Below are 20,612 nucleotides of genomic sequence, written 5' to 3'. Positions count from 1 at the left end.
AGTATACTAGTACTATCAGCATGCTTTCACACTCAAGTCCCCCCCCCAGATTATCTCATGTCCTCATATGCTCAGGAAACTCTTCCAGCGCCACATCACTTGTCAACAGAAACAATCCACTCTCATCCAAGTTGGTTGACCTGGCGGTTGAATAATTGGAGAATATCATTAGCCATGGGCGATAAACCAGCGGACGAAGGAGTCGATTGGCGGTAATGAAAATCAAGCATAGTGCAAAGGGTTGTATAACTTCCATGTCTTCAAAGATAGCCGTGTATACAGTCAAGACGACCCCCCGACCCCTTGTCAGCCAACCCCCTTTGCACTTTGATCCAATCATAGACTAATTCTAACCATAATCCTAACCAACCATAACCCTTATCCTAACCTATCCATTGACTAATGGGGTGCCAAAGGGGTTCAGCTCTCAAGGGGGTCGAGGGGTCGCCTTGACAAAACACTCAAGATAGCCCGGCAGTTGGAACCTATTTGGGAGTTAAGCCCAGCCGCTAACAAGCGGGGGTCATCGCGGGGTTTGGTGCCTCAGGCATTAGCCCCCTTAGTCTAATCACGACGGCAACCCGTCATGATATCTAACATCTTCCTTATATCACCTTTCACTTCCTGGACGATCTTGATTTGCTGCTAGCATTACACCTCACTGCTGTTCTTGCCAACCATGAGCACCCTTTATCGTCTAACACACTCGAGGTCGCGCCACGGGTGCACACAGTGCAAGGCCAAGAGGGTAGGTCGGTCGATGGACCTGGCGTCGAGACACATCGAGGCGCTGACGGTGAAAATCAGCTTAAATGCGATCAAAGAAAGCCCGGGTGTAGACGGTGCGAGGAATCTGGGAATAAATGTCCCGGATACGTGTTTAACCTGCGATGGTCTGCTAAGAACCAGCTCCATCAGAACTCTGTTGGTTCAAGCCGTGGTCAGAAGCCGTCAGTAACCAAAGGAGATCAGGTTTGTCTGCAGGCTGGTGCTACCCCAGGCGACCAAGGGCTTACGGAAACATCCGGGTCCTCAGGTTTGAGCCTTCTCTCCATGTTTCCCAACTTGGGAGACGACAGTTATCTACCGTCCCCTACGCAGCCAGGCGCCTCACAATATCCAGGCCTAGGATATGAGCTTTCAGACTCTCAATGGGGTTTCCAAGGATACAGCACTATGGAATGTCCCCTGGCCTTGGGTGAACCCTTGATCTTGGGCAGTGGCTTTGCCGACATGCCTACGAGCCATGCCATCAGCGAGAATTGGCCGGGTGCAGAAACCCAACAATATGCCCATAGCACAAGCTCAAGTTCATGTGCCTCCAATCATCATATTAACCAAGACTCGGGGCAGATGATACAAAGGTTTTCAACTCTGCCAAGGGAACTCAGCAACCTCCCCACCGCTCTCTCAGACTTTTTCATCAAAGAAGTCATATCACTATTCTGCGCCTGGGATAGCCAATCAAACTTTATGCGTGTCGTGGTCGAAAAGGCTTGGCAGTCATCCAGGGTCCTCTACCACACAATGCAGAGCATGGCCGCGGCTTGCCTGACCAGTGGGTTCCCTGAGCTATCCGCAACGGCGGCCCAAGAACGCCTTTTAGCACTGCAGTGCCTTGAAGAAGACCTCAGTAGCTCCTCGGACCACCCAGAGGTCGAACTCCTGTCAACAGTTCTTCTTTGCCATTCCGCTACCTGGCATAATCCTGGGAACATGTCCGAGGAGCGATTCCAAGCGACGAAGAAATTGGTGCATGACCGGGTTGCGACAGCCACGGGGGAAGACTCCAAGTATATCGCCAGGTTCTTCCAGACTTCAGTCGACTATTGGGGGATGCTGCTCTCTTTCTTCGCTGACACGTCGAGCACTGACAATCCCTTCTTCGGACCGGAAGAACCGGTCAATGAGACTGCCTTACACCCGTTTGTTGGGGTATCAGGTCAGACAGTCAAGATGCTCGCCGATGTCGGAAGACTGGTATATCAATACCGTCGTCGAGTCTCAGCCATCAAGTTTGTCACCGAGGCAGACTTGGACTTTTTCAAGAGCCAGATTCGAGAGGCTCGCATCTTAGAGAAACGACTGCTCCCATACAGGCCGTTGGATACTTCAAGGTTGCAAGACATGGGAGACCCGAGAACCACATTGGCGCACCTGGCCAAGATAGACGAAGCTTATCAATATGTCGGACTGTTGCAGATATACCGCGTGTTTCCTGATCTCCTCGCAGAGCGGTATCGTCCCTGGGATAAGGAGCACATCCTGTCCCCGCGGCCTCCATCCAAGATACCAAGCAAAGCCGAGATGGACTCGTGGATGACCAGTCTGGCATTGCACACTCTGGATCTCGTCCGCGAAATCCCCTTTGAGTCCAGAAGCCGAAGCATCCAGCCACTCATTTTCGTCGCAGTATCCAACGAGCTACGCCGCGGGCCGCAAGACGTCGCGTCGCTGGGCGCGGTGGATGATCAGGCCCGGGGGCTTGGCCAGAGCATCATCGAGGTAGCCCGCGCCAGGAACTTCATCAGGAGTCGGCTGTCGGCATACGCGGCTGTGCTTCCACTGCGCAAGGTGGCCAACGTTCTGGAGCTCGTCACAAGTACCTGGAGTGCTCTGGATGAAGGGCAGTCTGATGTGTATTGGTTGGATATTTGCACGCAAAAGGAGTTGAGCACGCTCATGGGATGATCCTATTCATGTAAACTTGACTAGCTACTCTCTTCACCAGTCTCCTGTCTTGGCAATTGAAACCCATTTAGCTACGGATTTCTCGACTGTCACGTCTCGTTGAAGCCGCTCCTTGGTCATGAGGAAGGCCTTTGGCAGCCAGTCTGGGGCAACGTCACGAGTGATCATGCTACAGAGCGCCTCGCCAGTCATCCATGCCTTGTCCATTCCGTATCCGCTGTAGCCTCCGGCGAACCATTCACCATCACCGTCCCTGCCGGACAGATCCTTGGTCAGTCGGCCCACCAGCGGTATGCCATCGGATGTATGCCCCTGAAGGCCAGTCCACACCCCCTTCAGTTCTGGAACCTCGCCAGTTGGCCATCCTTTGGCAAAGTATTCGGGGAGAAAACGCAACAGGGCTTCAACTGCCTGACCTGGAACGGAAGTGTCGTCGGAAGTCAAGACATCGAACAAGTTGGAGTAGTCAGTGCCAACCCAGATATCTCCAGTGGTGCCGTGCTGTTGAAGGTAGTACAAGCCGCTGTGAAAGAAGCCAGTCACCGGGTCCAACGTCGACTTGACCAGGCAACTCCATGAACGTTGGTTGCCGCGGTGCTCCAGGTATGGACCAGCCTTCTGCACTGACATCGGTCCGCGATACGGGTACAGTCTTCCTGCAAGTGGACGCAAGAGGTGTGCAGCGTTTGCATTCGTGCAATGGATCACCTGCTTGCTACGAATAGTTCCCCGTGATGTCTCGATTGCATATGGGTATTCAGACTCGGATTCCGGGAGAAACTTTACGTTGGTGGCGGGTGTGTTGGTCTCGATCGACAGACGGTCGGGGTGTTGGGCGAGGAGGCGCTCAAAGATTCCGGTGATGAGACGATATGGCCAGAGTGCGCCAACTTGATGCTGGATGACTCCAAAGCCGTTCTTGATATTCAACTTAAAAAGGGGCGGACAGTCAGTTCTTGTCGTCCATATAAGAGTCGACACGGGGCATACCTCGGCAAGATCTTCCTTCTCGGTCACGCCATGAAGCGTTCGGTGCTCGGGTATCGCATCTCGGAAAGCATCCAGTGACTTCCTTGAGGCTTCCCAAGTCTCCTTGTCTCCAGAGACCATCACTTTGGAGACTTTGCGGATCTCGCTGGCAGCCTGGAGTTCGGGATCCAGGTCCTTGACCATGGACATGACCCGATCAACGTTCATGAGACTGAAGCGAGACATCTCCTTCGCTGCGTCTTCTCCGTGTCGTCGACACAAAGCGCTGTATGTATGACCGACTGGCGAGACGAGTTGGCCGCCGTTACGGCCAGTGGCACCGCTCGTGAGGGTACGCGCCTCCAAGACCACGACACGGCTTGCGGGGTGTAGGTAATCATCTTCGAGGAGGGACTTGGTGACGCTGCACCCGGTGATTCCAGAGCCTATGACGACAAAGTCGGCAAACTGAGGAAGACTGGGCGACTGTATGTTGGAGACACTGGGATGAGGGGGTTCCTGCCATAGGGAGACAGAGGGGTCAGGCCTTGGGAGCAAAGGGTCAGCAACGAGGGCCGCCCTGAGCTTCGTCATGAACTCTTCTGGCAGACCGTAGTTGGGTTCTGGGCTTTGGATGGTTTGAGCGATGGCCAGGAGCCGGTCTCTCGCCTTGTCGCGTGGGTTGCTCATGGTCAGCAGTAGGTTGGTCGTGGATAGGAGGTACCGATGTTGCCACGCTCGACACCCATTTCTTCACTATTATACCTTTGATAACGGCCATTCTGGCTTTTGCAAGCCATCGAAAGTGCCCTCAGTCTCAATCAAGTGCTGTAGTGCTAGTCTTACCATATAGAGTATGACAAGGATGTGTTGTCTCCATCAGGAGATAAGCAGGTGACGATAACACTAACCTAGATTTGGAGTTGTTAAACAGAGGCATCCTATTGCTCAGATTCTTACTCCATGGGGTAAGCGGGGCCTAAATCGTTCGTGCTAGGCTTGAGGGGGCAAATTATGTATTAGACCCCATGTCTACGAGTCAGGTTACTATCCGGTCTTCTTTGCTAGCAGAGAGCCTTATCCTTGGCCCGGCGAGCCGATCAGGGTGGCGGCCTGGAGGTTTGTCCTTGCCAAGGGATAATTTGTCGTCTTTCCGCAGATATGAGCCTTGCCAATCTCCTGTTGGGCATCGGTTCTCATGCCTATAAGGACCTTGATCTTCCCCGCTACAGTCTCGGCAATCAGTTCCTTCTCCTTGCCCATCTACCAAAGGCGAGCATTGGTTCTCTTTCTTTGATCCTCCATCTATCATCATGACCGCCTCGCTCAAAAAGGATGCCGGTGATGACAACGTTTCGACTTTCGCCGGGGACCACGCCCCTACCACTGTGCTGCAAACTCGTCGCGGCTTGACCCCACGTCACGTCCAGCTGATGACCATCGCCGGTGGCATCGGCGTCGGCCTCTTCGTCGGCGTCGGTGGGGTTTTATCCAAGGCTGGCCCGCTCCCTCTGCTTATAGGTTATCTGATTTACGGCCTCGGATTCATCTGGCCAACCTGTGTCAACATTGCCGAGATGCTGGCGTGGCTTCCAATCCGTGGTTCCATCTACGAACTCGCCGCTCGTTTCGTCGATCCCGCCTTGGGCTTTGCCATGGGCTGGACCTACTTTTATGCTGGTGCCATGTTGGTGTGCACCGAGTACTCTGCCGTGGCTACCGTCATGCAGTATTGGAACACCGACATCAACCCAGCTGTGTGGATCGCCATGGCTATGGCGGTATGCTTCTTTCTGAACATGGTTGCAGTCAGGTAAGCAAGTTAGATAGTCTTAGCTACATTCGGAGTCACTGACAGAATCACAAAGGTGGTATGGAGAAGCCGAGTTCGTCATGGGCTCTACCAAGATCCTTCTGCTGATCGGCTTGATCCTGGCGACATTTTTCACCATGGTCGGAGCAAATCCCACGGGCGAGGCCTATGGGTTTCACAACTGGAAGAACGGGGACATGGCGCATCCTTACTACACTGAGGGTGCCACCGGTATCTTTCTGAGCATCTGCATATCGGTTAGGTACGCCGTCTTCACCATTGGAGGTCCCGATATCATCTCCCTGGCAGCTGGCGAGATTCAGAACCCGCGAAAGACGATTCCCCGCGTTGCCAAGATGATTGCCGCCCGTATTCTGCTGTTCTACATTGTGGGAATCCTCGCCGTGGGTATCCTGTGCAACTCGCGCGACTCGCGACTGCTAGGCGCGATCGAGTCCGGCGAGGCTGGCGCAGCGGCATCTCCCTGGGTTCTAGGTCTTTTGAACCTCGGCATCAGGGGCTTCTTGCCCGGCCTCATCAACTTTCTCATCCTTCTCTCCGGCTGGTCTTGTGGCAACGCCTATCTGTACTCTTCCAGCCGAACCCTCTACTCACTTGCCCAGGACGGACGGGCACCCAAGCTCTTCTTGAAGTGCACAAAGAGTGGCGTGCCGTGGGTCTGTGTCACGGCTGTCACCATCATCTCGCTGTTGTCTTTCCTCGTCGCATCCAATAGTGCAGGAGAGGTCTTCTCTTGGTTCGTGGACCTTACCACCGTCGCCCTTGTCGTCAACGCCACAGCCATGTCGTGGGTTTTCCTCGGCTGGTGCCGCGCTCTCAAGGCACAGTGGATTGTTCGTCAGGGTGAGAACCACTTCAAAAAGTCGCTCTTCAGACGATCCATGGCACAGCCAGTGCCAGGCATTGTGTTCCCTTATACCGTCCCCTGCGCATCTTGGTCGCCATATGTGTCCATCCTTATTGGTACCCTGACCACCATCTTTATCGGTTTCGACACCTTCAAGCCATGGTCGACAAAGGGGTTCATTACTAGTTATTTTGGTCTGGCGTGGTTCACCTTCATGTTCTTGTTCTGGAAGATTGTCAAGGGTACCCGTATGGCAAACGCCGCTACTGTCGATATCTATGCCGACGGGCAGAAGCAGGCCATTGATGAGGAATGTCGGTTCTGGGAGGAGGGGCTTGCCCTAGAGAGTGATAGGGAGGCTTTGAAGAAGAAGAATGTCTTTGTCCGAGCTTGGGCGAGGTTTTGGGGAGCGTAATGACCAGACTTGAATCTAGGCGTGAAAGATTGGATGTAAGTGGCTCCATCCGGAGAGTTAGCTGCTCGGATTCCATGTTGATTGACTCGTACTGTCTAGATCATCAAGATGTGACATGGGCCTCTCTATTCTCATATGCTTTTACCGATATTTTGTTCATGATGGTTGGCATCTTGGTCTGATTATTGGCTTCCTGTCTATAATTAGTTCCCTTTCCTAGGTAGTTTGGAAGGTTTGAGGAAGTGGGAAACTAACTTATGGCAAAGGCTAACCTGAATCAGACAAGTACATCCTGTGCTTCTCTTAAGAGTTCCAACAGTGACAGCTCATACGTGTGTATCCATGACTATCTTCTGACTCAGTTATCTTATTAAAGGCTGGACTCTAACTATATCAAAAAACACAATATCAACACATCATAGCATTATATCCTAATGCTAACACAGTAGCCTTTTCTCAATATTTCTAGTGCCTAGATATAACTATTGCCGATAGCTGTGGCTACGTACTTTAGGATGAGATTAGGCTTCATTAGAGCAGACCTTCCCACGAGCGACTAACTTCTATCTGCCCCCTGTTAAATGCAGACTTCGGTGTTGATTCGCTCAGTAAATAGGAAAGTAATCTAAATAGTTCATCTCCATTACAATACTATTCCTTAATCTCTTATATAGATAAAACTTCTGCGGCTTTGAAGACGACGGGTAGGACGATGGCTTGGTATATATTCCATATACCAAAAATGTTTTCCATATGGAAGACGCACCACGGGCAGGTCCTGGTTCAACTTGAGGGGTCCCCCTCCTAGATATCGTTGATGCTCTTTGTCAAACTCAAGCTTCCGGGCTGCTCTGTCCTTTTTCATTCTGCGTAAGGCCGAGTAAACGGCTTTGTGTACCGACCACGCGGGGCGACTCAAGATGTATTCTCTATCGGGCTCCGATGCCAAGAGTTTGATAGCTGCTTCCACGTTCGAAGGGTTCACGTTGGCGCCGTAGTCAATCATGAGTCGGGTGATCTCGCCAAGGTCGGCTAAACGAGCCTTTCTTGCTGATCTTAACGTCGAAAGAAAGGCACAGATAATCTCCCCGATGAATAACCTCCAGGGCGTAGTAGCCGTCCCGGCTCCGTTGTGGCGAAACTTGAATTCTTGATTAGGATCTGCTCCTCTTTTGAGCAGAGCCTTGACCACCTCGGCTTGTCGATGGGAGGGTAAAGGCGAGAAGTGTAGAAAGGGAATATGAAGCAAAGAGTATGAGACTGTCGTAGGGATTTTAAAGCCCCTCTTGACAAAAGTCCATAAGGGACGACGCAAACTGGTAGGGCCGAACTCCCGAAAGGATATTTCAAGTAGACGGTCTCTGGAGAGGAGGATTGAACCTCCGTCGTCAAGTTCGGCGTTGATGTAGCCGACAACTCCATACTCGATGGCGAGACACAGAAACTGCTGTTCCAGGCTCATCGCATCATAGACACCGTTAAGGCTTCTCAAGTTGAGGTTGAAAGTCTCCTTATCAGCGTACCTAGTTGAGAGGGCTTCGCGATAACGGTCCAATCCCCTCACGAGCTCCTGTGTCGAGTTTGTGCTCACTCGGTCCGCATGATACATGACGTCTCTCATTATCTCCTGTTGTGTTATATGTGGGCTGAATTTTGCATCCAAAACAACGCTGGCGTATAAAAGCTTGAGATGGGGATCATAAGAGCCAGGCAGATAGCGGCCAAGTCGTCTTGTGGTGTTTGGGCTGTCGATGAAGTCTCGAACAGTTCTGTGCAAGTATTGAATCTTTGGCCCAGGGTACCGGAATAGAGGGAGTCGAGAGTCCGGTTTAGGAATGGGTTCAGCCACCTCCAGCAGGCCCTTGCATCGACTGTTCAACCTGATTGCGATATCTTGCACACGGTCAAATAGGTTGACCATGCCGCCCTTGTTGACAATATTGGAAAGAAGCCTGCCAGGTAGATCCAGAAGATTCTCTTCATCTGCAAAAGAGAAGAGCAAGGCGGGAGGTGGTTCGGGGCATGCTTTCATGAGGGTGAAGTACTCGGTAGCGTGCTCGAGATAGAAGGGGTCGATGTTATCAAGTATCCTTTCGTATAGCCCCTCCAGATCCTCTGGTAGATCATCAAGTCGTCGTTTTAGGTCGCTTGGACGATCTGCTTGGCTGAGTCCTGCAAGTAATGAGAACACCACAATCTTGACCCATAGGAACACGCCAGACGCCTTCGAGACCACGGAGCTGACAAGGTTGTCGGTGAGCCCAGTCTCCCAGTCTCGTAGAGCCATATATTTCTGATTCTCTGTGAACCTCGCTTCGACGTATTTCTGGATGTCAGAGCGAGTGAGGTCCTGAAGTCGGAGGCTAGGCACGTCCCTAAAAGCCTCCTGGAATTCATTCCATGGGCGACTCGCGGTGCACAGCTTGACAGATGAAGATTGAGATATGACGTTGTGCATTGTGGAAATCAGCGGCTCCAAATCTCCTTCGAACTCGTCCAGTCCGTCCACGAACAGAGCGACTTTTGCTTCCGAGGAGATGTGCCGTATGGCTCGCTTGAACATGTTGCGCAGCTCCCGTTCCGGGACTTCTTTGGAAACTTCATTAAATAGAGATAGCACCCCCCATTGCTTGGGAGACGTGAAGGGAATAGCTTCTGGAAATGCCCGAAGAAGTTGTGAGAGGAGCGTCTTGAATAATCCTTTATGAGATTTTTGGGCAGTAGAACCTGCAGCCCAAAAGTAAAAGGAAGCCATGATGAGACGTTGTTCTCCAGCCCAGCGTCCAAGGTACTCGGTGCAACGAGTTTCTAGAGGCAAGTTCCTGGAGCTCTCCGCTGCATCCCGGGGTTGGTGAGGCTGCGTCAAGAACTTCATCAAGGTAGATTTCCCTGATCCAGCCTTTCCAGTGATCCAATAGACCTGTTCGTCCGACTCGAGCCAGCCTGTAAAGCTTGACCACTTCGCGGTCTGATGCTCGCTGTTGTTGAAAATCCAATGAAATGTTGCCTCGTGTGCGTCAGAAATTGCCAGCTCCCTATCTGCCATACTTTCGTAGTGAAGAGTGGCTAGAAACATTGCTTCAAGGTTCTTACGATGGTCGTCGGTAAGAAGGATGCTCGAGGATGTCTCAATGTCGTCGTCTCCAGACAACATTGCGCTGATGATGGCGCTCCGCAGCCGGGCTCTTTCAGCCTCGCCGTCTTCCTGACCCAGCCGCCTGGTCAAAAGCTGAACGACCGACGATCCAAAGCCAAACTGGTCGATTGAGGGGATTGGTTCCCGTGCAGACGCACTGGTGTCTCTTGTGAGCCGGTCAAGGCGTCGAAGAATCTCGTCTTGTTGTGTTACGCTCTTTTGCGAATATTGCCTTCGAAAGTATTAGCTCCAGCAAGGACATGAATATTCTGGATTACTACTTACCTAACAGAGACGAGCAAGTTCAGGCTGATTTGATGCTTGAAGTCATTGAGCTGGCTCTGGAGAGCGGAGAGGCTACTTTCATTCCACTTGAGTGCCACAGCGGATTTCATAGCCTTCCAAATGTTTCCGGTTCTCGAAGGCTTGACGATTTCCAGGGTGTCGAGCATCTTCTGAAGAGCTTTGGAGCATTCATTGGCCAAAGCAATGATGCCATCATTTTCGTTCCCAGATGAACGATTAGCAAGTCGAGAACAGTCAGCTTTGAGTGTTCCCAAGACAGAACCGAGGCTTTCTGAGTTTGTTTGAAGACTCCGGAGCGCGAGAAGGTCATCGGGGGTCGAAGATGACGACCTGTACATGGCGATGGCTGTGATGACGAAATTCGAGCCGAAGTCGATGACTTGCATGATCGACGCGGCTAAACTGAACGCTTCCATTGTGGTTGAGATGCTTGGAGTAGGTATGTTAGTGCATCTATGTGGAAGAGTTCGGGCTCAGTAAAACTCATGGATCGAAATCGAGGTTTAAGAGATCAGGAACGAAGACGATGAAAATGGACATGCTGTTGAGCCCCGCGTGTTGTCTCGCCTCACTTTCCCAACCCAATGAGAGAGAGTAGCCAATCAACAATGGCCAGCAAAGAGATTGTGCCATTACTGCCTACCGCCCAAGCCGCTTTCACAGCCACCCTGATTCTCCAACCGCGCTGCGATTATGAAGGCTGCAAGTTGCTTGCTCGGGCTGTGTAAAGACAGTGCGCCTGTCAAGCCGCCTTGGCGGTGGCGACACCGAGCCGGCTGAATCGCGAGGTGAAACAATGAGCTCGGTTGCGACCAACACGTCTGCAATGTAACAACAAGGATCTAACAGCTTCACCTCTTATATATTGTCCGCATTCTCGGATTCGAGGTAAATCCAGAATGAGGCAAGCCGAAATGCATCAGGGTTGGAGAACTCTTCCTGACAGGGATGGGGCCTTATCAAGGTCCACGTTGCAGCTCTGCCGGGCTGAGAGGTTCAGCTGCATAATTGACATGGCTTAGTTGATCAATAGTCGCAGCCTGGTTTCATCTGGGCTGCACCTGATTGCGACCTCACAGTTGTGTTCCAATGAGAATCGGCGTAAGTAGCCCTCAGAGTCCATCGCCTTTGCACTAATTCTCGGCTACAGCCTGATTTTGGCACCCATCTTTACTGACAATACCCTCGACGGCTCATTATGACCAGCCCAATGTCTCACAACATGCAACTTCTCGCCCTGGGCATCGGCTGTGTTCGCGGCATATCGACGCTAATGGTTCAACAAAGTCTTGCAGACTTGAGTAAACGTAGCATATTTCAGCCGATCTTTCGCATGGAAGTTCCCCTCAGGTTATGTAGCATCCTTATATACTTGAACACTACAAATGCACTAGAAGAGATCTCATCCATAAGCTCTTTCGACGCTACATCACTTATCAACGGAAACAAGCCACTCTCATCAACAAATCTCCGAATTCGGCACTTCAACCATGCATGCTCTCCCTTCAACCGAACCCCTCCTTTCTCTCGATTCATCCGTCCACCTCCGCAATCTTTCTCGGTCTTTCCCCTCACGCTAAGTTTTCCTGCACACGATGGCAGGGATTCGGTGTGTGCTGATCATTCTAGAGTTGCCTCTGTGCACTGGAACCTGCAATGTAGATCTCAAAAACGGCTTATAAGAGCCGTTTTAGCCTGATCTCGGAAAACATTCTCCTCTGAATAGTTAACCCACCAATCCGAAGCCCTGTACACAGCTCAACTTAACCTAATAATTTTACAGGAACGAAGAGGTAAATTCATAAATATACACCTCTAAGTCTTAGAATCCGTAGTAGAGTGCTCACAGCCTTGTATCGTTTACCACTTATACTTATGCCCGACTCCATTTAAGATCCAAAGCCTACACGCTGCAAATTTGTGCTCACCATGTGCACAGTCTTCCTCCTAGCACTCTTGGCGGCTCTTCCAACATGCCACGGTATTGATCCTCCCAACTCCAAATGGAACCCCTCGAGATTGTGGTACGACACTCCTGCTAGTCTCTGGAACGAATCTCTGCCCGTTGGAAATGGGAGGCTTGGAGGAATGATCAAGGGGGTAACTGGAACTGAACTCATCTACATCAACGAAGACTCGTTCTGGAGCGGTACCTCACTCGACAGAGTCAATCCAGACGCCAAAGACACGCTTCCGAAGGTGCAGACACTTCTCGCCCAGGGAAATGTCAAAGATGCTACCTTTGAAGCCAATCTGGGACTCTCGGGTGTACCCTCCAGCATGCGAATGTACCAGCCTGGGGGTGACTTTCAAATCTACTTCCAAAACCAAGGGTCAGCTACCAAGTATGAAAGATGGCTCGACATCAGAGACGGCACGGCAGGTGTCTACTACGAAGCGAATGGTGTCTCGTATCAGCGCGAGTACCTTGCTAGCAAGCCGGCAGACGTCATGGCCGTTCGGCTCACCACTTCAAAGCCGGGCTCCTTAAGCTTTTACATCAAATTTCAACGACCTTCAAATCAGCAGAATCGGTTCGTGGAAACAGCTTACGCTGAAAGCGGAGACACTATTATCTCGACTTTCAACTCGAATCAGATCAAGGCGGTTTTTGGTGCTCGGATTGTCATTAAGGGCGGATCTAAGCGTCAAATTGGCGATCAAATTGTCGTAACCAACGCGGACGAAGCCTTGATATACATCGACATGCGAACTACTGTCCGGGAACGCGACCCTCTATCAACAGTTCGAAAGACACTCGCCAGGGCCGTGTCTTCCTCTTACTCGCAAACTCGCGAAAGCCATGTGAGCGACTACCAAAAGTTATACGAGCGAGCGAGTCTATCCCTTGGCACTTCGAGCGATGAGCAAAAGGCCTTGACCACAGCCAAAAGACGCCAGGCCCTAGCCCAAGGCGACTTTGATCCCGAACTCTTTAGTCTCTACTTTCAGTTTGGGCGATACTTGCTTATTTCTTCATCACGCCCTGGAACCTTGCCTGCAAACCTTCAAGGAATCTGGAACAATGCACTAGATCCCTCTTGGGGCTCCAAGTATACGATCAACATCAACATTCAGATGAACTATTGGCCAGCAGAGATCACGAGTAAGCCTCCTGTCAACTTCAACTTTTCTAGTAGTTCTAATAAAGCACCAGATCTAGCCGAGTTGACTGAGCCTCTATTCACTCACATGAAGCTCATGCACAAGACGGGCAAAGAAGTAGCACGCAAAATGTACAATGCCCGCGGTTGGGTCGCCCACCACAACACCGACATTTGGGGAGATGCGGCACCCCAGGATATTTACGCACAAGGATCGTACTGGCCTATGGGACACGCCTGGCTTCTTCAGCATGTTTTCAATCACTACCTCTACACCGGAGACAAAGACTTCCTCCAAGAAAACTATTATCTGTTCAAAGACGCAGTGCAGTTCTACGAGGATTTCCTTTCAGACTACAAAGGCTGGAAAGTGACCAATCCATCCGTTTCTCCAGAAGCCTCTTACAAGAATGGAAGCATCTCTGGTGCAATGACAGTTTCAGCAACCATAGACAACTCGATCTTGCGCGAACTATTCGGAAACTTTGTGCAGGCGGCCAAAATCCTGGGGCAATCGGGAGACAAATTGGTTGAGACGGCCAACTCTTTGAGTAAAAGTCTCCCTCCCTTACAAGTCTCTCCCAGAATGGGCACTCTTATGGAGTGGATTGAAGACTTTGAAGAGGCCGATCCAGGACATCGCCATCTGTCTCCTCTCTACGGTCTGTATCCAGGGTCTGAGATCACTCCAGAAAATCCCAAGATCTGGGAGGCCTCCAGGAAACTGGTAGAAAGACGCGCTTCGTAAGTGCCATTGTCAGACAAGACAAGCATCACTTCGTACTGACTCCTCCTAGGCATGACGCTGGCAGCATGGGGTGGTCTCGTGCTTGGCTTGCAGCCTTACGAGCCAGACTAGGCCAAGGCAAGGGCCTTGAAGTCGATATAACTCACCTCCTCTTCAATCTGACTTACGACAGTCTCCTCAACATGGGACCTCCTGCGGGATTTCAGATCGACGGCAACTTCGGTGGCTGTGCAGCCATTACTGAGTCACTCCTATCAAGCAGCAACGGAGTGATAGTGATTCTCCCTGCTCTAATGCCATGTTCAAAACAAGGAGCTTTCAAGGGGTTTGTAGCAAAGGGTGGGTTTGTGGTTGGTGCTGAATGGAAGGATGGGGCGCTTACCAAGGCTTCAATTACGAGCATCCTGGGAAATGCTCTGAACGTCACTGTTGGAACAGGCCAAACGATATCCGAGGCTACTATGGGGAGTGAATCTTCAGGAAAGGGCAGCATATTCTTTTCAAAGAAACTCAAGGCTGGCGAAACAGTCAACTTAGTTGGCGGTGACTCTGCTTGACGATGGCATACTATAACGGAGTCTTCGCATTTAAATGACGCCTAACCTGCATTGCATATATACTTCACAATTGCACCAGCATATCTTTTCAGTGCCACCTACTCCTTCTTGCAGACTCGTAAGCCCTCCACGAAAAGTCGTCCCATCCCGCAGCTCGCTTCTTTGGGACGTCAGACACTTTGTATCCTCGAAACTCGACATTTTTTCCCACGTATGGAAAGTGATAGGCCAAACCAACAAACGTAGCACAGCTATCACTGAGAAAGTCCAAGTGGCCGGGTTCTGAATCGGGGAGAATCTCGCCTTCACCGGTTTCGAGGCCTCTTAGTCGATAATAGACGCGGCGAGCGAGAGACGGTGTAACCTTTCGTCGCTTTGATGCAGGGGCAGCACCTTTTTTGCTTGCGCTGACGCCTTTAGCAAGTCTCTTCTTCGTCTTTGGTTTTTCGTCGTCTTCTTCATCTTCGTCGAATTCTTCCGAGTCAGAGCCGCCGTCAGAACCGTCGTCAGAACCGTCGTCCGAGTCATCTCCAGTACCAGTAAGCGCATCCAGTGTTTCCTCACTTTTGCTAAGCAGCATGGTTCCTTGGATGATCCCAAAATGGTAGTCGGCGGTGAGTGCCCCTTTCCCCTCCCAGATATCCATGGTAAAGTCACTCCTCGACGACCAACCATCGGACACAGCGTCACATTTGACGAGGTACGAACCTACGCATCGCCCAAGCTCAAAGTTTTGAGAAGGCTTACCTTTCCCGGTTCGTGTCTTCTTACCTTGAGACGAGCTTCCCTGATTGAAATTTGAGACATAGTCGTGGTGTGCCTCCATAGCTTTCTCCCACTCAGATTCTTGTTTCTTCTTCTCCTCCTCGCGGGCTTGCCTGCCAATGGCCATGGCAAGTCGGCGAACGGCAGAGTCACTCCAACCAATGCAAATAGTGCGATTGTCGTCGGGACCACCGCTCATGGTGTGCAGCCCAGGGATTTTCTCAGCCATGTGATGAAGTGATGCCCTACCACCAAAACCATACACCGCAAAGGCTTCAGGAGTTTTCGTCTGATCAGGTTCTCCGTCGGTCAAGAAGTAGTAGTCCAGAAACCGCCCAAGATCGCAGTTGGCTCTTTCACCAGGTGTTGTGCATCTGTTAAATGCCTCGTCTTCTTTCCGTTTCTTTCTCGTGCCCCAATCCCGGACATCGTCCTCCCATTTTTTGTGCAGAGGTGCTAGTTTGCGTTCCATTGCGTCTCTGAGAAGCATCACTGATCCCGGGACATGATCGCACTAAGGTTGGTAAGCTTCAGTTCAGTTGACATGCTCATGGTTAAAAACCTACCTTGCCTGCAAAAACAGCATCCCTCAAAAAGTCGCGTAGCTGTCCAGAGTTTGCGGATGACGGGAACTTGATCCCATAGTGCCTGAGTTGACCGGCCAAGAACTGTTTTGTATTCAGGACCTTAGCAGCTTCTTGTGCCTCTTTCTGATCTCTTTTCAGTCGAAGAGAACCGGGGTTGAAGAGAACCCTCAGACGAGACCCCTCCACCCGGTCAACATCCCCAGTTGCGGCGGTGAACCTCCCGTAGCTAAGCCGGAAGCCTTTCTCCCTAATTGCAGGGGGCTCTGGGCGAGATTCGATCCCAGACATCGTGTATGTGTGGTTTGTCTCACGGTAGAGAGCGGGAAAGGGGTTCGAGAGAATAGATGATGAAGAAAAAGCAAGTTGGGAGCTGGAGGGGTTGCTCCGAGCAACCTTGGTCGCTTTTTATGACAGGGCTATGGCACGTGCTGAGTTGGTCGACATCATGTCGTCACCAAACGGCGAAGACAGCAAAGTCACCTCTGAAGATAACGGTAACAGTGGCCGTGATATGTCTATATTTTCGATATTGAGTTGAACCCCATTCAACTTATTCCTATCGTGAAGACCCTTTGTTTTCCTAAAAAGGGGGGGGAATGGACACCATTCCCCATCCGCCACGCGTCCCGTGATACTTCAAGATTGGAGCAAAAGCCACAGTGCGTGCAATCACGGAACGTTCTATCGGCCTCCTCGCAGACGTCAACTGGACAAAACCTCCGACTCCTGAGGATTCCACCCCTTGAAGACAGGATCATGTCAAAAGTTTCACACGTAGAAAATGCTTTTACTAGAGTTCACCATCCGTTCGCAGTGACCTGATCCTCTGACTTTGCCGTTCATGCAGGAGGCCGACCACTCCCAAGAGGGGTAAACTCGAGTTACACAAGGTTATCAAGCCTTCGCTTCCTCAGATCATTACTTCAAACTGTCTTCTTTTCTCATCTCTTCCTGCACCCTCAGTTACACGTTGGGATTTGAAAGCTGCTCTGTCCTTCACACATGGAACAAGACCCCGAAATGGCCGGACGGGCTGAACACCCAAAATGGTGGCGTCGCAGGTTTCCATGGCATCGCACACAATACAGAGGATCTCTTCTCTTCAATCTCGCATCTTTCATTCTTCCAGCTCTCTACGGCACGCTTTCCAAGCTCTGGGTTGCCAACATTGACGCCTCGATGGTGGTAACGACAGATGCATACACCTACATGAACACCGCCGCCGAGGCCGTCAACGAAGGCCTTCCAAGAGCCGCGTGGGTCATTATTGGTGACAAAGCATCGCGGGATCTTGCAAAACGTCTTCAGTTGACCCATACACTGATTGCGTTTCAATCTCTCGCGGGATTCATCTTGAGCATCGTCTTTCTTGCTGCAGCCCCGGCATTCGCAAGACGCTTCGTGCCCTCTGAAGTCCGAGAGGCGAGCTTGACATATATACGCATCTCATCGTTTACTGTGTTTAGCGGGATTCTCGAGACTGCTGTCGCAACATCAACGAGAGCTCTGGACAAACCCGATATTCCTCTGGCCATCAGCTCCGTCAAATTCGCCATCAATATCCTGCTCGATTTTCTTCTTATTTCGAAGTGGCATGTGGGATCCTTCACCCCGACTGTTAACATGCAAGGCACGATTCAGCTAGTCTGTAATCTTGTTGCTTCCTTCGTCGGACTCGCCTACTTTCTATGGTCAAATACCCGACCTCTCCTGAGAGAGTTGCGACGAGAGACTCAGCCACATCGTCGACTGCGTCCAAGCTTCCAATCACTCAAAGTTTTCCTTCGTCCCGGTCTCATTTTCTTCACCGAATCCGCTGTTAGAAATGCCCTCTACCTCTGGCTAGTGACGACCATCGTTGCACTTGGTTCCGTCTACTCCACGGCTTGGGGTGTCTTCAACACCATCCGCTGGGGCCTGGTCATGGTTCCCGTGCAAGCACTGGAGGCGACTGCTCTTCAATTCATCGGCCATAATTGGGGAGAGTGGAGAAGAAAGGTGGGCGTCAATATGCGAAGACCCAGGGCGAGCTGGAAAGATATTCTAGCCATTATACGGCCTGCGCTGAAGTCCCTCGCTCTTGCGATTGTCTTTGAGGTTCCGCTTGCCATCTTCCTCACTTTGTACGGGGCCTATTCGTTTGCGTCCTACCTCAGTGGCTCGCACGAAGTTGCAGAAGTCACGGCATACATGTGGCGAACTCTTGATTGGTGTTATGTATTCTACGCCATGTCGACTCAGCTAGCCACGATCTTACTTGCAACCCGACCAAAGTGGTATCTTTATCAAAGTCTTGCCAGCAATCTCCTTTATGTACTTCCCTGGGCCATCGCTTGCCAAGTTGCTCACTTGGATACGGACAGTGCTTGGCGGTATCATAGCTGGGTTTTTGGCGGCAGTCTCGTTTTCAGTTTTGGAATAGTTTTGATCCTTGATTCGCTCTGGGCCTGGACTTTGCTACGAGGGAAGGCCAAATTGGAGGTGTTCAGGGAGTGATTTCGGTGCAATGGACGTGCCTTGAAGCATGAATATTCAAGAAAGAGCTCAAGGTGCTAAAGGAGAGACTCTTGTTAGGAGCGCTTATTCCTGGTTTTCTTTTTTTCCTACAATTTTGTTATTTATTACCTTGATTCTCAATTCTGCTTTTTCCATCCTCTTTAATGCTTGACACAAGATCTAGTCACACAGAAGCGTTATTTCCCCAAACAATATGCACCCAGCGTTGATGTAACTGGAAGAGATGGCGCAATCTCGATGTGACATCACCTCATCGCATTTGCGTATATCGCAGCCAAACAGCACCAATGTCTTAGTAATAATGGAGAATATCATCAAGTCTTTTTAAGAGTTTGTATCCTTCATTCACGACTCAACTCATCAAAAACTACAGAATAACAGAAGCATCATGTCCGCCACTGTCGCCATCACTCCAGCTGCCCCAGCTCCTCCCGGACAGCCCGATATCGCATACGCTCCAGACTACGCCAAGTTCCAAGCCCGCCAGGCTCAAAGACTCAAGTCTGAAACCCTGCCTTCGACTGTTCCTGAGGGATTTCCAACCCAGTTGACCGGCGATCTGGTCTGGGATGGAGAGTCAGTTGCTCAATCGTACGATTGGGCCTATGTGTTGTCCCCGGACCAGACGAACGAGATTGATCAAGCATTGAAGCATTTCAAAGGTAGCCACGATTCCACCTCTTGTACTCTCTGGTAAACATGCTCACTCTGATAGCTCTTAACGTTCCTCTTGGCCAGATCTCTCCCAAAACCTTCCCTCTGCCTCAATTGCATGCCGAACTACGCAAACTTTCAGATGAACTTCACACAGGACATGGCTTCTTTGTGATTCGCGGCCTCGATGTCGACAAGTACAGCCGACAAGAGAATATAATCATCTACGTCGGAATCTCTTCACATATCGCAGGTCAACGAGGTCGACAGGACAGCAAGTTCAACGGCAAACCTGCCGATGTCGTCCTGACCCATGTCAAGGATCTAAGTTCGGGTCAGGAGAAGGGCGCAATTGGAAGTCCTGCATACACGACCGATAAGCAAGTCTTTCACACTGATACCGGCGATATCGTCTCCCTCTTCTGTCTTGAGACTGCCTTGGAGGGTGGAGCTAGTAGACTTGCCAGCACATGGCGCGTCTACAATGAGATTGCCAGAACCCGGCCTGACCTGATTCACACTCTTTCCCAGAACTGGGACGTTGAAATGTGAGAACACGACTCTTGCCCCTAATCTAGGCAGCAGCTGGGTGCTGTACTAACCCATACCAGCTTTACCAATGCAGACAAGAAGTTTGCCACACGTCCACTTCTCTACCACCAAAAGGCTACGGAGTCGGCCCCAGAGCGGGTGGCTCTACAGTATGCTCGCCGATACTTTGTCGGATTCGGAGCCCTCCCACGAAGCCACGATATCCCTCCTATCACGGAGGCTCAGGCGGAAGCGCTGGACACTCTTCATTTCCTTGGAGAAAATTTGAGCGTTTCAACCAATTTCCAAAAAGGCGACATGCAATATGTCAACAACCTTGCTGTCTTTCATGCGCGAGACGGCTTTACGGATTCGCCGACCCAACAGTAAGTGTTTCTACAAGCCAATGTCCTTCCTTAAGCTAATTGCTTTTTTCTTCTATAGGCGACATCTTCTGCGGCTCTGGCTTCGAGACCCAGAGAATGCATGGGAAACTCCAGAGGCTTTGAGATCGCGGTGGGCGGAATTATACGATGGTGTTACGGCAGAGGCTGAAGTTTTCCCGTCGGAGCCTTACATTCGCAGTTCCAGCAACAAGGCGAGGTAATGATCACCAATGGCACTTTTGTTGGTGGAGGTGCGATTGGCTCCGCATTTTGGGTGTGTTGGTCGGAATATGTGCGACAATGTCACATGTGACTGTCTTCTCCAGCACGTTGGGAACATCGGTTCAAAAGGTCGGCAAAATAAAAAGACAAACACGAACAGAAAGGGGCCACATCAGGGGTCAATCCCAAGGTGCTACTCGCAACATGATACCACTTTGAAGATTCGCAAACTCGGCAAACGTGAAAATGATGACAACCGAAAGACTTGCAACACTCAAGTTGGGCCCAGGTCGAATTTATCCTCAATCGGGTTTTCAGCCGCTGGTGCTGACAGCCCGTGTCG

The 20,612-nt window shown here is 50.9% G+C and overlaps 7 protein-coding genes across 7 annotated transcripts; 4 read left to right on the top strand and 3 right to left on the bottom strand.

The window, feature by feature from the left end:
* Positions 1 to 2,724: 2,724 nt before the first annotated feature.
* NCS54_00623000 (Hypothetical protein) lies at positions 2,725 to 4,350 on the bottom strand (the record flags this gene model as incomplete). Its single annotated transcript, XM_053151702.1, has 2 exons — positions 2,725 to 3,621; positions 3,682 to 4,350. The coding sequence occupies 2 exons, from the start codon at positions 4,348 to 4,350 to the stop codon at positions 2,725 to 2,727; spliced, it is 1,566 nt and encodes a 521-aa protein (XP_053007677.1).
* Positions 4,351 to 4,973: 623 nt separating this feature from the next.
* NCS54_00622900 (AA-permease domain-containing protein) lies at positions 4,974 to 6,756 on the top strand (the record flags this gene model as incomplete). Its single annotated transcript, XM_053151701.1, has 2 exons — positions 4,974 to 5,473; positions 5,529 to 6,756. The coding sequence occupies 2 exons, from the start codon at positions 4,974 to 4,976 to the stop codon at positions 6,754 to 6,756; spliced, it is 1,728 nt and encodes a 575-aa protein (XP_053007676.1).
* Positions 6,757 to 7,228: 472 nt separating this feature from the next.
* On the bottom strand, positions 7,229 to 10,614 carry NCS54_00622800 (Hypothetical protein; the record flags this gene model as incomplete). The annotated part of the gene is made up of 3 exons (XM_053151700.1): positions 7,229 to 7,264; positions 7,523 to 10,124; positions 10,178 to 10,614. 3 exons carry the CDS (start codon positions 10,612 to 10,614, stop codon positions 7,229 to 7,231), a joined length of 3,075 nt encoding a protein of 1,024 aa, XP_053007675.1.
* A 1,513-nt stretch (positions 10,615 to 12,127) lies between these two features.
* On the top strand, positions 12,128 to 14,607 carry NCS54_00622700 (Glyco-hyd-65N-2 domain-containing protein; the record flags this gene model as incomplete). The annotated part of the gene is made up of 2 exons (XM_053151699.1): positions 12,128 to 14,046; positions 14,100 to 14,607. The coding sequence occupies 2 exons, from the start codon at positions 12,128 to 12,130 to the stop codon at positions 14,605 to 14,607; spliced, it is 2,427 nt and encodes an 808-aa protein (XP_053007674.1).
* An 88-nt stretch (positions 14,608 to 14,695) lies between these two features.
* On the bottom strand, positions 14,696 to 16,247 carry NCS54_00622600 (Hypothetical protein; the record flags this gene model as incomplete). The annotated part of the gene is made up of 2 exons (XM_053151698.1): positions 14,696 to 15,886; positions 15,939 to 16,247. The coding sequence occupies 2 exons, from the start codon at positions 16,245 to 16,247 to the stop codon at positions 14,696 to 14,698; spliced, it is 1,500 nt and encodes a 499-aa protein (XP_053007673.1).
* Positions 16,248 to 16,979: 732 nt separating this feature from the next.
* On the top strand, positions 16,980 to 18,455 carry NCS54_00622500 (Hypothetical protein; the record flags this gene model as incomplete). Its single annotated transcript, XM_053151697.1, has 1 exon — positions 16,980 to 18,455. One exon carries the CDS (start codon positions 16,980 to 16,982, stop codon positions 18,453 to 18,455), a length of 1,476 nt encoding a protein of 491 aa, XP_053007672.1.
* Positions 18,456 to 18,864: 409 nt separating this feature from the next.
* On the top strand, positions 18,865 to 20,268 carry NCS54_00622400 (TauD domain-containing protein; the record flags this gene model as incomplete). Its single annotated transcript, XM_053151696.1, has 4 exons — positions 18,865 to 19,138; positions 19,192 to 19,678; positions 19,742 to 20,047; positions 20,106 to 20,268. The coding sequence occupies 4 exons, from the start codon at positions 18,865 to 18,867 to the stop codon at positions 20,266 to 20,268; spliced, it is 1,230 nt and encodes a 409-aa protein (XP_053007671.1).
* Positions 20,269 to 20,612: the final 344 nt, after the last annotated feature.

This window comes from Fusarium falciforme, chromosome 4 (genome assembly GCF_026873545.1).
Source record: "Fusarium falciforme chromosome 4, complete sequence".
In the NCBI taxonomy this organism is placed as follows: domain Eukaryota; kingdom Fungi; phylum Ascomycota; class Sordariomycetes; order Hypocreales; family Nectriaceae; genus Fusarium; species Fusarium falciforme.
This window is presented reverse-complemented; position numbering and strand designations above follow the sequence as displayed.